The 14,448-nt window shown below is 45.8% G+C and overlaps 1 protein-coding gene across 1 annotated transcript in view; it reads left to right on the forward strand.

The window, feature by feature from the left end:
* Positions 1 to 14,448, forward strand: part of FAM227A (family with sequence similarity 227 member A) — an 89,198-nt gene that overhangs the window by 46,678 nt on the left and 28,072 nt on the right. The window contains exons 8-11 of the mRNA XM_037847898.1: positions 542 to 646; positions 2,653 to 2,776; positions 4,873 to 4,980; positions 9,340 to 9,419. Coding sequence (XP_037703826.1) covers positions 542 to 646; positions 2,653 to 2,776; positions 4,873 to 4,980; positions 9,340 to 9,419 — 417 coding nt within the window. The remainder of the gene's footprint in view (positions 1 to 541; positions 647 to 2,652; positions 2,777 to 4,872; positions 4,981 to 9,339; positions 9,420 to 14,448) is intronic.

Below are 14,448 nucleotides of genomic sequence, written 5' to 3' on the forward strand. Positions count from 1 at the left end.
GAAAAACACACACAGAGGGTAAGGAACTTGCTCAAAATCATGGAACCGAGACTTGAACAAAGCCTTCTGGCTCAAACTCCATGCTCTCACACACACGCTGGTCTGCCTCTTGCTCACTCTGGCAGTCAGGTTGGGGTGTAGCATGGAGGGGGAGCCAACAGGCTTGCTGACTGATGGATGTCGGGATGGGGGAGCCTGGCTCTCCAGGATTGGGTCTGAGCATCCACTTCTCTCTTGAGGACTGTAGGGACAAGTCCATGGCCTGTGGCTGCAAGGGCAGGCAGGGCTGAGAATAGAACCCCCCAGGGACTTCCTGGCCCAGAGCCAGGCTTCTTTCTTTAACAGCACTCTGCTTCTATGCATATGCTTTATAAACTCTATAAAACAAACTAGTGTGTTATTTCATAAAGTATATGAGATTAAGAATAATCTTGAGAATAAGATTCCTATTCGGAAAGAGATAACCTGTTTAAGAATCCCAGCTCTCGGCTATTTCAACAAGGGACTCTAGTAATTCCTTCCCCATTTCTATTCCTGGTAGCCAAACAAGGAAGTCCAGAATAAGCTGTTTGACCGGATATCTAGACACTACGCCTCTCTTTTGCTTCATGACCCCAGGTCCCGCTATGAAGAGGCTCTTTTAAAAGTGAGCATTGACCACTGCTTACCAAAAAAATCACATTATATAGCTACTGACTTCTGTTGCTGATAGATGTCCTTTCCATAAGGGAGTGGTTAGTAAGTTGTGATATAGCCATATATTCACATGTGATTCAGCAGTTACAAAAAATAAGGTTGATCCATAGATATTGATTGGGAAGGTTGTAATGAAAAATTTAAAGTGAAAAAAAGCAAATTATACATCCCTCTTGAAAAAAATATGTATATGTATAAATGTATATGTGCCTATGAACAGAAAAAAATCTAGAAAAATATCAAACTCTTAGCTATGGTTATCTCTGGGGTGTGGGTTATCTTATGTATGTCTGTATTATTTAAATAAGAATGTAATTTTAAAATCAAAACATATGAATATACATACTTTTTATATGTGTTTGCATGTATATATGTACTAAAAGTTTGCTAGAAGAAAATGTAAGTGAATACATGATTTGGAGCGGGGGTGGACTTTTAAAATATGACCCCAAGAAAAGAAGCCATAAAGGAAAAGATTGATAGATTTAACTATATACTCTTTTAAAGAAAATTACTGTAGACAAAGTTAAAAGGCAAATGACAAACTATGCAAAAAGACTTGTAGTCCCCCAACATAGGGCACACCTCATACACAGACCAACCTACAAAGTACATAAATTCACAAGGGAAGAAATTCAAATGGGAAAAAAATTTTATCCTTAGTAATAACCAAAAGTAAAAATTCAAACAATAATATCTCGATACCCCCTTTTACTTGTTAGGTTGCATAGATTAAAAAGTCTAATTCCCAGGGTCATTAAGGATTCGGGGCAATGGCTCACACATTCTGGGAGAGAAGTGAATTGATACAATCACACTAAAAGGCACTTCTACAAGTTGTGTGACCTCTTAACAAGTCACTTCAGCTTTCTGTGCCTCAGTTTTATCTTTCATAAGATGGGGAGAATAACTGGGTTGTTCTAAGGATTAAAGGACATATTGCCCAGACCATGAAAAGCCCCTAGTACATCACAGTTGCTGTGATTACTATTATTATATCATCTTCTGGAGGACATAATCTAACATAAAGGAAAAGGCGCATTCATTTACTCATTCATTCATTGATTCCACAAATTTTTGAGTGTGTCTACTTGCCAGGCACTGAGATAGCTTAATAAATAAAAACAGTTACTCAGCATAATTTATAATTCAGAGTCTTGGAAATAAGCCAATATCCAGTGATGGGGTGGTTAAGTAAATTTTGATATGCCTACTCAGTCCAATATTATGAAGGCCACTATTAGGGAATAAAAAAAATCCCAAGGAGTTTATAACAACTTGGAGAAGTGCTTCTTGTAATGTTAAATGAATAAAGCCAGATAGAAAATATGTGAGCTTGACCATATTTAAAAAGCAACAAGAATAGCACCTAGGTAAAAAAAAAAAAAAAAAAATAGTAGTGAGTAGTATGTCAAGCTGTTGCCATGGGAGATAGCCGAATGGGCAGTTCAGGCAGGTCTTGTCATCCTCTGGCTTCATGTGGCTATGGCCAAGTTGTAGAAGGGAGAGGCTGAGCCACAGACCACGTGAAGGGGAGCTGGGGGTTGCGAGGTGGCTGGGCGAGCACAGTATGATGTTTGAGGAGCAATTCCCCAGGCAGGGTAAGGAGCACACGGAGGTAGAAGTCTCTCTCCCACCAACAGGAAGGTCAGTTGGCACATCATTATTGAGCACCTACTATGTGCCAGCCACTGGGCTGGGCCCTAGAAAGAACAAAGGTGTAGTTAGACTGAATCAGGTTTTGAATCTGGAAAAATGGGATGGCAAGTGCATTAAAACTAGATAATGTTTGTCAGGGTCTGGCACATAGTAGACATCTTATAATTGTTAGTATTATCCTTTTGGATGGCATTTTATAAGAAAGAAGAATTTTAGTAACACAGACCCTTTCTGAGGTCTGGGGTTCTTTTTCTTGGAAATGTTGAAAGTGTTGACTGACCTCTCCTTGCCCCCCAGAGGTTTCCGTCACTCCTGAGCCAAGCTTTGTACACCAGCTTCTGTTCCTGCTTTCCACAGTCCTTGTTCAACATGCATGAATTCAAGTCTGACCTCTGTAACACTATGAGCCTGTGGATATCAGGTGAGAGATGACTCCTTTTTACTGGAGGAGATTCCAGAAAAAGCATTTTCCAATAGAGCCTGGGTACATTTTCGTTTGCCATAACACCCCTTCATCAAAGCCATCTTCCTTTTCTCTTCTTAACATTAAAGAAAGTCAAGTGTGTAGTTAGTGCCCCAAGGAATACAAATTTTCCTGCTTCCTCAAAACAGTGCTAGGGACAGTCCATCCTAGTCCCCGTTTGTGCCCAGTTACATCTGCAGGGAGCAGGGGGGCATCTCCTAACAAGATTCCCAAGTCTCCATTAGCCTCATTAGTTAACCACCTGGTGTGGGCTGATGGAACCAGAACTCAGGACCCCCAAAAGCAGTATGCTGGTTAGATAATCCCACCCTTCCTCCCTCCATGTCCTCCTAAGTGGCCCAGCTGGTGTGCCCCCTCCCACCCCCACACACATTGCCAGCCTGTTTGCTTTTTCAATTATTTTTTAGTCCCCTTCCCACTTCCCTCTTCTCAACCTGGACATTTCCTAAAGTCATTAAAAGCTATTATTTGTTGAGAGGTTCCTATGTACTAGGTACTGTTAAGTAAGCACTTTCTTACATATCCTGTAGTATCAGGGGACCCAAGACCACCCTCAGGTTCAGAGATTTGCTAGAAGAATTAATGGCACTCTGCATGTAGTTGTTCTTATGGCTAAAATATATTACAGCAATGGAATAAGGATCCACAACTAAATCATAATGAGAAAGATACAGGCAGGTCTAGAGGAATCCATGTGCTTCCTTCTGCTCTCTCTTTCCCCTGAGGAGTCATACAGAGCGCCCCCAATCCTGCATCTGAAAGGTAGCACCATGTGTGTAATGCTTCTTCTTGGGGAAGCCCATTAGTGACTCAGTGCCCAGGGGTTTTATTTGGGGCTGGCCATGTAGACATTGTGCCTAGCACACATCCTCTGCCTGGCATAAACTGAAATTCCAGGAAAGCAGGTGTTCAGCATAAACCACATTGTTTGTACAGTCTAGGCAGAGTAAGCCACCCTTGTCAGTTAGGGAAAGTTTTGTATGAGTGTAGAGAACTGTTTACCAGGTAAATTCCTAGAAGCCAACCATGGGTCAACCTGGCAAGCAGGCCTGGCTATGGATAGCAGTCTCAGGCCTGCTATGTTAACTCTTTTCTGCTCACCAATGTAATCCTCTTAACACGCCTGCAGCGTAGGGAAGGGAAGGCATAGCAGCTGAGGATAAAGAAGTCCAATAGCGAACAGGTGGGAGAGCAGGTATTCAAATCCACACTAACTCCAAAGCTAGGCCTTTGACCCCTACGCCATCCTGCCTCCCACTCTTTCTTCTCTTCTTTCTGTTCCTTCTTCCTATTCCCTATTTTTTGTCCAAGGATGTGCACCCTTACCCCAACTTACCTCCAGTAATACACCTCCTGTCCTCTTTGTCCATGGGAACTAGCAGGTTTGCAATGCAGCTCAAATTTCCTGTGTAATCCTTGGTCTTTTCCTTCCTAAACAAAAGAACTAAGGGAGAAAGTAGGGTCTCGCTAATATCTGAGGGTCCAGGTTCCAAGAATCAGGACTCCAAAACCCACAGTTTCCCTAAAAGAAAGGCATTAGCCCCATATGCCATCACAATCAAATATTTAGAGAGGACCGAACCCATCTCTGGTACCTCTTAGCTAAGTGTGATAATATATTCAACACACATTTTCTAAGTACCTATTTATTATAAGCCCAGGAGGTACAAAGAAGAATAAGACCCAGTTCTTGCCCGCAGGGGGCTCATAGTCCAGCAAGAATGGGGAAGGTAGGTAGGAGGACAAATAATTACACTGAATGCTTGTGTGGCCCCCATGGATTCACACATGTGTGGTGTGATTTAGTCCTCATACCTGCACTGTCAGGTAGGAAAAGCAGGCATTATTGTCCCCATTTTCAGATGAGGAAACCAAAGCCCTCTAGAGAGGAAGTGATAGGCAGAATAGGATGGCAGGAATCCCTAGGACCAGCAGGGGCAACTCAGAGGCCTCTGTGGAACTCCGACCTGAGTTGTTCTGCCTTCCGTTCTCTTTTGTTGAAGTTTTCATTATGACTCTTGACCCCCTTTTAGGTATCTATCCTTGCCCACAGAGTTATAATGACTGGAACTACTCAGAACTGGATCCAGAGAGGTTCTGGAGAGAAGAATTACTGTCCCATAGAAGAAGACTGATAAAGGGTAAGACACTAGTTAGGGACTCCTGTCCCCTTTATTTGCTGCTGGCCACATCCAATCACCGTCGTACTGAGGCAGGGAAGGGCCTCTCCCCATACCTCCCAAACTAGCGAGTAAAATGACTGAAAATGTAAACATTTATGAACTGTAGTGAGAGCTGGCACATCATTGTCAGGATAGAGTTTTATATTATAGAATTTTATATTAAAACAATAGATGCCAGTTGGGTGTCTAATATGTGCCAGGCACTGGGCTAGGCTCTTTGTTCTTTTTATTTACTCTTCTTGATAACCAGCTGAACTACACACTCTTATTGAATCTACTTTACTGATTAGGAAACTGAAGTTCAGAGAAGACAAACAACTTGCCCACAGTTGACTTACTTATCTCATTCAACAAACATGTAATGAGTGCAATATGTCAGTTGCCATGCCAAACACTCAGAACATGGCGAGGAGGCAAGCCCAGTTCCCGCTTTGCAGTTTAGTGGGAAATGTGGGCACCATGATTACAATTTGGTGGGATGGGCACTGGATGGGGAATACAGGGGCTGAGGCTTCAGGGGGAGGGGTATCCATTCCAGCCTTGAAAAGGCCAGTATGTGACACTGAAGCTAAGATTTGAAGGATGCATATTTTAGGCAGGTGAAATGGAGGATTACTGTTCCAGGCAGAGGGAACAGCATGTGAGAAGACCCAGAGGCAAAGAGAAAGAGGTATTTAGGAGAACGGAAAGGCATTCATCATGGCAGCAGAGAGACGAGTGTGATGGGTGACAAGCCAGCAGGTTCCTGAGCAAGGACAGCAAACCCAGAGTTATCATCCGGAAAGACACACTCCTGGGCTAGATGGTGTCTGGGGATGTCTGCCCCTTTTTTGGGCCACCCCAGGGATGCAGAAAAGCCTTGTCATTAATGCTCAATAATCTAAGACCCACTATTCACAACAGCTAAACATCCACTAATGGACGAATGGATGAATAAATCATGGTCTATCCATACAACAGAATATTACTCAGCCATGAAAAGGGAAGCAGTACTTACCTGTGCTACAACAAGGTTGAACCTCAGAAACACTCTGGTAACTAGAAGAAGCTGGACACAAAAGGTCACATATTGGGTGATTTCTTTTGTATGACATGTCCAGAATAGGTAAATCTATAGAGACAGAAAGCAGATTAGTGGTGTCAGGGACTAGAGTGGAGAATGGGGAGTAAATGCTTAGTAAGCATGCGGTTTTCTTTTGAGGTGATAAAAATGTTTTGAAACTAGATAGAGGGGGTGATTGTATAACATTGTGAATGTACTAAATGCCACTGAATTCTTTACTTCAAAATGGCTAATATTATATTATGTGAATTTCACCTCAACACACACAAAAAATAGAACCCAGGGGACAGACAATATCCAGCTAATGAAATTCAGTTAGCAATCCCTCAGACCTTTTGGAGATGCGATAGGAGTGAGGAGATTAATGTTTTTATATATATGGTGAAAACCGCTCATGTTGTCAAGGAATATGAGTCTGAGCACACAGCTGTAATCTGATGAATGTGTGACCAACAATGAAAATAACAGCTAATGCACACGATTTTTTCTCTGCACCAGGCCCTGTTTTGTTTAAATCTCACCGCGACCTTGTGAGAGGTTCCACTGTCCCCGCTCACAACTGAGGAAGTGAGGCACACAGAAGCTAAGATGCCCGAGGCTGCCTTCCCCCCAATTAAACATTCTTCCCCTGAGTCTAATCCAGGAAGCTCCGCCAGCAGACAGGACTCCCTAAGAGGCAGAGCTGTCTCAGGCTGTGACTAGTTTCCTGCCCTTGGAGGGACCCAGCAGAGCTGCCAGCGTGCTGTCCAGAAGAACCCGTTTTGGGTGGGAGATTGGATGAGGTGCCCCTAAGGACCCTGTCTCTGAAGGGTAGGCTGTGGTCGTGAGGCTAGCAGAAGCGAGGGCTGGGGAATTGTGTCCAGAGATCCCCAAGAGCACCCTCAGGTTTGGTAAGTCACTAGGGGGACTCACAGGAGGCAGTACGTAGTTATACAGCTGGGATTTATCACAGCGAAAGGACCCAGCAGAGCCACACAGGACTCACTTAATTCCCCGAGCGATGAGTTATGATGACACATGTCAAATGTCGCCAATCAGGGAAACTCGTTATGGAATCAGTGCCCAGGGTTCTTATTGGGGGCTGATTACATAAGCACCCCTGTCCTGGCACACACCCAATTTCCAGACTCCCAGAAGGAAAGATGTTCAGCATAAACCATGTTGTTTGCACAAACAGTTCAGGCCTAGCAAGCCAGTCTTATCAGTTAATGGTGGGAACCCTCCCGAAATCTAAGTGCCCAGATGCCACCCAGGGGCTAACCTTGCAAGCAGGTCTTTTCCCGGATAGCAGACTGAGCCCACTGTGCGCAATTGTGATGATGGATCAGAGACATAAGAGAGATAGAACCTCAAGGAAATCTGAGAGCGGGAATTATCATGCGTCAGGCCAGGAGGAGGCTGGAGCTGGGGCAGGTTTCAGATTTAAAGCAGCTCTCAGCATCTAGCAGCCAGAATTTGAAGATGTTCTATTTAAAACAAGGAAGTCAAGAGGAGGAGCAGGTCTGGAGAGAAAGGCCACAGGTTCAATTTTAGACGTGACAAATTTGTGAGATGGCAGAAGATCCTGCTGAAGGCATCCAGCATGTCATTGGTGATGCAGTTAGGAGAGAGGGCAGAGCTGGGAATCGCAAACGGGGATTTATTCAAATAGATGTCCTCACTGAAATGATCTCTAAATGGGAATATCAAGGAAGAGAGAGGAAAAGGAGGCCAAGGTCAGAGCCTTGGAGACCTCCTGCATTTAGGAGGTGGGAGAAGAAAGGAGAACCAGAGAAAGCCTGAGCGAGGTGGGAGGAGCCTGGAGAGAGCAGGGTGGTGGCAGCCCAGGGAGGACTGTAGTGGAGGACCATTAGAGGGGACCGGGGGGAAGCCACAGAATCCTGCAGTTAGGTCATTCATGGTCTTTTTGGTTTGGTTTTGTTTTTTAATAGCAGTGCTATTGAAATTATTGAGATACCATAAATTTTTTTATAACAGCTCTATTGACATGTCATAAAATTCATGCTTTTAAGGTGCATAATTCAGGGGTTTTTAGTATTTCTTAAAGTTGTGCAGCCACCATGACCAAATTCCAGAATATTTTCATCATCTCCAAAAGAAATCCCCATTAGTGAACTTTGAGAGGGCTGTTTCCATCCGATGGTAGTAGGCAGAATCCAGATTTCAGGGGAAGTGGTGCAGAAGCAAAAGTGGAAAGTATGGGTCATTCTTTTGAAAAGCCTAGGCCCGAGAGAGAAAGGCACGCTGGGAGGGTTGGCAGGGGGAGGGTAGGAGAGCCACCCTGGCTTCAACAAGCACAGCTCCTCCTAGGAAGGAGCAGAGAAGATCTAGAAAGAGAATGTGAGGAAGGCAGGGGATTCCACTGCAGCAACCCTGCCCCTTGTGCCTCCTTCTGGCTGGTTCTCTGGAGGAGGCGGCCAGCTGCTCCGGCCTTGGCCTCTCTGCCCCAGAGTGGTTCCCCTGGGCAGGACGGAGATGGCTACACCCTTGCTACTCAAAGTGTGGCCCCCAGGCCAGCAGCCTCAGCATCCCTGTCAGACTCTGCAGTTGACTGAGGTCCCCCAGTGATCTGCACACACCGTCCAGGTTGAGAAGCCCCAGTCTAGGGCACACAAAGGAAGAGAACCCTGAGCAACCCTTGGAGAAGACGCAGTTGCAGTTATACTGGGAATGACAATAGCCATCCCTTTACTCAAGCCCAGAGACTAGATACATGTAACTTCTGTAAGCAGCGCATTTACTGACTCATTAGGTATGCTTTCCTAGTAGTTGTCATGCACACAGGAATCTTTTTCAAAGTGAAAAAAATCTAACCCATAAATTGCTTTCAAGTTTAATTACATTTTAATGAATATTAAATTTAATGCTTTATGAGGTTGCTAGATTGTTACTTTTGAAAGCATTTCATGCAACATATATTGATTTTAATTTTGCAGGGTTTCGAGTTGGTTTTTTAAAGCCAGTACTTTTTTTTTCCATGTAGGATAATGATGCTCTGCACACATTATTTCCTTTAATTGGCTCATCAGCCGTGTGAGGTAGATAGTATTCACCCCCCTTTAACAGGCACCTGAGACTGGATCAGAGCCCTTAGATAACTTGCCCAAGGTCACTGGTTTGCCTGAGCCAGTCCCCTGCCTCCAGGAGGCCGTCTCTACAGAGGGAGTACTTCCTTCAAGCAAAGCTCTTGGTGTGCACTCTTTGTCACCTCCCCAGCAAGAAGGAACTGAAGAACAACTTTTTCTCTTCCCCAGGAAGAAGGTTTTCTCTCTTCACTGGTAAGAAATTCTCTTTGCCAAAGGAATCCCAGAGGAAGAAATTCTACCACCCTCTGGTAAGTGAGGAGGCACAAACCAGATCCCTGGGAACCCCTTAAGCTTCTGGAACATCAGTGACTTCCTGGCCGCGCCACACCTCTGCACACCCACACCATACCCCACCCCTGCTTTACCTGTCTCCTCCCTGTGAGGGGCCCTCGACAATGGATGGCGGAGGTGGGGAGCCCACAAAGGCCATCCCCAGAAATGCAGCAATTGGGAGGAGAGAGGAAAGGAACCAACCTTGAAAAGGAGGCTGCAGTGCAAGCTGCTTTGAAATATCTTTTCTCAGTTAATGTTCATCGCAAGCCTGAGGGAGCCACCCCTGATGCCCCCTCCTGCACTGCCCTGTTGATGTTACCGTCTCCATTCCTCCCATAACCATCTGCTTCTCTCCATCCCACTCCTGCCCTCCTAGTTTGAGAGTCTGTACCCAATGCAGCAGGCTCCTAACAGCTCTGCCTCACCCCAACCGGTACTCCTCTAGTCTTTTCAAAATGCTATCTAATTACATCATCCTCACCTGACTCTACCCTTCCCACCCCCCAGCCGTGCCCTCTTCCCAATTGAAAAAACAAAAACACTTTCCAAACTTCAGAAGGCTTCCTATGGCCTCGAGGGACTAACCTCAAGGCCTGGGCCCTCTGGCCCAGTCCACCTCCGTCCTCCCTGGCTCTCTGGGCTCTGCCGCGGGGTCCTTTCAGTTCCTAGTTAGTATACATCACACTCCCTCCCTATGCCTCCCCTCTATGCCGGCTGGTCCCCTTGTTTAAAGCTCCCTCCACCATTTCCGTCGTCATTGTCAGCATCTCTTTCCAGCTCCCAGTTCAAAGAGCTCACATTGGTAACTGGATATCAACCAAACCCTGCACATCACTGCCTATTTTTTGTGTAGCGCTAGAAAAAAATTAATGTCTAGGGCAGGGTTTGGGAAACCACTAATCAGCCTTTTGCCGCCTATTTTTGTAAATAAAGATTTATCAGAACACAGCCACACCCATTCATTTATTATTGTCTTTGCCTTCTCACCACAGCCGCAGAGTTGAGTAGTTGCCATGGACTTTATGGCCTGCAAAGCTGAAAATATTTCCTTTCTGGCCCTTTACAGAAAACATTTCCTGACCTCTGGTCTGGAAGATATATTCTCATCCTTCTGCATCAGCTCAGGCACCCATCCTCCAGGATGGCTTTCTTGACCCCTTAGTCTGGATGAGGTTCCTTCTATGTGACATCCCTTTCTGTCAGAGCTTCACTTGTAAGCATTCAGGTGTTACTCTGATCACGGCTGTCTCCCCCACTAATCATCAAGCTCTGGACCAACATCCCTATTTCTAATGCCCACATGTGAATTTCTTGTGTCATGACTCATTCTTAACAAATAGCTCATCGGGCTTGGCTTGTTGTTAGAGCAGCTTTCCCCCTTTCTTTGGTGCAGGGGGTGGGAGGGTTTCTACCTGGAGCATTCACAGAGGGGGGATTTGGGATGGGTGAAGGGTGTGCCTTTCCTTTGTAGAGTGGAATAAAGGCTATTGCAAACATCTGCACATTCTCAGAATGATCACTTTTAGGAAACAGTACAGAGGAAATCTGAGAATCTAGAAATGATGACCTTTGGACTGTCAGTCCCATTCCTCTTGGCTTGAAGATCTCTGCTTAAGAGCCTGCTCTCCTGGGTTCAGATTCCAGCTCAGCAGACTTGGACAAGTTGGCTTCCCTAAGATTTTGGTTTCTACAGATGTAAAGTGAGTGCAATCACAACACCACCTTCTTCCTGGCACTCCGAAGATTTAACCGACCGTGTGGCTGGCCTCACTGAAACCTGAGGCTGCACACCACAGAAAGGCACTCAGCACTGCCGGATCCACACCACACTTCCCCACTCCTCAAAAGAGTAATTTCAGCCCATCTGCCTTCGCAGAATTCTTCTGCTTCAGTCTGCCTTTCCCCACTCTCCCTCCCCCAACACCTCCCAGAGAATATCCTCACTAAGGAATCAGAAGCAGACAGAGAGGCACTCACCCTTCTAACACCACGATAGCTGCCCCATCCGTACCCGTGTGTGTGCCAGCCCCATGTGCCTGTAGAGGAGGGCCCTGCCCCCGCTAAAGCCAGCCCCCACTGAGCTCCACGCCCTGTCCCCTCTTGGCTTCCCCAGGGCTCCACTTCCGCACTTGGCACCTCTCTTTCTTGCATCATCATGTTCTCCCCTCTTGCAGATCCTTCCCAGCATCAAGAACACAGGCTCCAGCAACCTCTCCCTTTACAAGGGTAACTTCCTTGGACTCCACATCCCCTTCTCTGCTCCCTTTCTCACCAGAACTTCTGGAAAGACTTGTCAGTCCCCCCAAGTCTCCTTTCCTCACCTCTGAAGCTCCCCTCGGCCCACTCCAGTTGGGTTTCCGCCCTTACTACACACTGCAGCTGCTCTTGCCAGCATTGCCAGGGACCCTCTGCGGGCAGACCCAACAGTCACTTCTCTCATCTGTCAGAGATGCTTGGCAACTCCCACCTTCTTGGACCACTTTTTTCTCTTGGTTTCCATGTTGCCAGACTCTCCCGCACATCTTCCTTCCTCACTGGCTGCTCCTTCTCAGCCTCCTGTCAGTCTCTTTGTCCTGGGCCCCTTCCCTTCTCTTGCTACATACTCTCCCTAAGTGGTACCCTGTGGTCTGGTGGCGTTAAATACCACCACATGCCAGAAACGCCCACATCTCCCTCTGCACCATGACCTCACTCAGAACTCCATGCTGGTCTACCCAACTGCCCTTTTGTCCTCACCAGTTGGCATCTCAGATGTAGCAGGGCTGAGGAGAACACCTGAGTCCCAGCCTTTGGCATCACATCTCACCTGGATGCCTGCAATAGCCTTCTACTTGGCCTCCCTTCTTTCACTCTTGCCCCCTCCTGCCTGCCCAACAACCAGAGTGATCTTTTACAGACATGCATCCCATAAGGTCATTCCCTGCTTAGATCTTCCAATAGCTTCTCCAGTGCACCTAGAATAAAACCCGGATTCCCTAATCTAACCTGATACACCCTGAAGAATCCAGCCACCACCCCTCTCTCCCGCCTCCTCATGCCCATTCTTTCCCTGGACCCCAGACTTCAGCCCATGGGACTTCTTTGTGCTTCTTGGACACTCCAAGCTCATGCCCTGCTGGGCCTTTGCACCAGCTGCCGCCTTTGCTGGCAATGAGCTTTCCTCAGCATTCCTAGGACATGGCTGGCTCTTGTCCTTCAGATACCAGTTTCACTGTCATCATCTTAGAGAGGCCATCCCTGATGCCACAGCCACTCTTTATCATGTTGCCTATTTTCATTCTCTGTATAGTGCTTATCAGGATCTGCTGTTGTTCCTGTAGGATTTGTGTGTCCACTGTGTACATCTGTCTCCCTCTATTAAAATGCAAACTCCATGAGAATAGGGCCTTTGTTCCTTTTTACTTCCTATCTCCTTCCCCTGGAATATACCTGACACACAGAATAATAATTATTGCTTGACTTCATGAATGAGATAATTTATGTAAACTCCTGGCCCCATGCTTAGCATGCAGTGGTGCTCTGTAAATGTTAGACCCCAAAAGTACTAAGACCAAACAGGCACTGCAGGAGGATAGCTGTCACTCAGACACTAAGATCAAAATATTATTCAATGTTTTTGTACTGCCTGTCACAACTGCCTGAAATAAGTGTATTTTCTTTGTGCTGAAATACATAAAATCTTCTGACAGTTATTTCATAAATCCAACTAATTTTCTGTCTCAGAAGTAGAAATAATCTAAAACTCTGGAACCTTGAAAGCATCTGAAGTTTTAATGGGCTAACCAGGATAGAGGGAGTAATGGAATTCAGTGGTGGGCACAGAGCCTCTGTCATCATTAGCAGAAACATTTTCCCATCTGCTCACTGAAATAGTTGACTGTGTTCAAAGTAGGCTTTTCCAATGGCAACAGTCTGTATGTGAGCATATAATTCAAGAGAATGATGTGCAGTTACTTTAAGTCTCTGGCCTCTCTGTCTGCCCTTCTCTTGCTTAAGTGCTTGGGGACTTGCACAGTGGGAGTGAGCTTGGAGTCTAACTAATATACCTGGCTTCTGCTATGAGGCCCTGATATAAACTAGGGCTCCTACCTATTTGAGTCAGGTCATTCATTCATTTAATAAATATGAAAGAGGGTAGTCAAAGAAGGTCTCTATAAGGAGAAATTATGATCAGAATTCCTAGTTGCAAACAACAGAATCCATTTCTGCTTTAAGCAGAAATAAACATTAAAAGATATTAGTGGCCCTGCCCTGATCAAGATGGTAGAGTGGAGATGCTTCTGTCCACCCACAGAAGCTTTGAACAACCAGCAAGAACTGGCAGAAACATCTTTCTCAGAGCTCCAGAAAACAGTTAAAGGATTGCAATAACAGGGTAAGCACCGAATCAAAAGACAGGCTACTTAAAAGAGGTAGGATCTCGCAGCACCCTGGGTGGTATCAGAGTAACACCAAACTGCCTAATGGTGGCCTGGGAGACTCTCCATCCCAGAACTTGCCTGGCAGTTAGAAGGTGGCCCACTGAGCTCTCCTACTGGATTCTGGGTGAGCAGTCAAGTTGTGCTGCCTGGAGCAAAGGATTGCTTGCTGTAGGGCATATGGTGCAGGGCTCAGGATCATGAGGAAACTAAGGAAGAGGGTACATTCAGAACGTGTAAATGAGGGGATTCCTGGGGTCAAACGTGCATGCCCAAGGCAAGATGCAGGTGCTGAGAAGATCAGGGCCGCCCCTACACCATGACCTGGAGCTATTCTGTAAACTCATCGTATGGATTAGCCATGAAGGAGAGCACTTGAACAGGTCAATCTGCAAAGACTGGGAAAGGTATGGATTTTGGTTAGCTCCTGGCAATCAAGGAAAGCTCTTTCATAACACTTGCTGGATACAAGCTTAAGGAATACATGTCTCAGTGTCTAAATTCTAGTGATAACACATTAAAATATCAAAATGTCCAGTTTACAAAACTTACAAAGAAACAGGAAGGGAAGGCCCAGGCAAAGGAG

The sequence above is a fragment of the Choloepus didactylus genome, chromosome 8 (assembly GCF_015220235.1).
Source record: "Choloepus didactylus isolate mChoDid1 chromosome 8, mChoDid1.pri, whole genome shotgun sequence".
Classification (NCBI taxonomy): domain Eukaryota; kingdom Metazoa; phylum Chordata; class Mammalia; order Pilosa; family Megalonychidae; genus Choloepus; species Choloepus didactylus.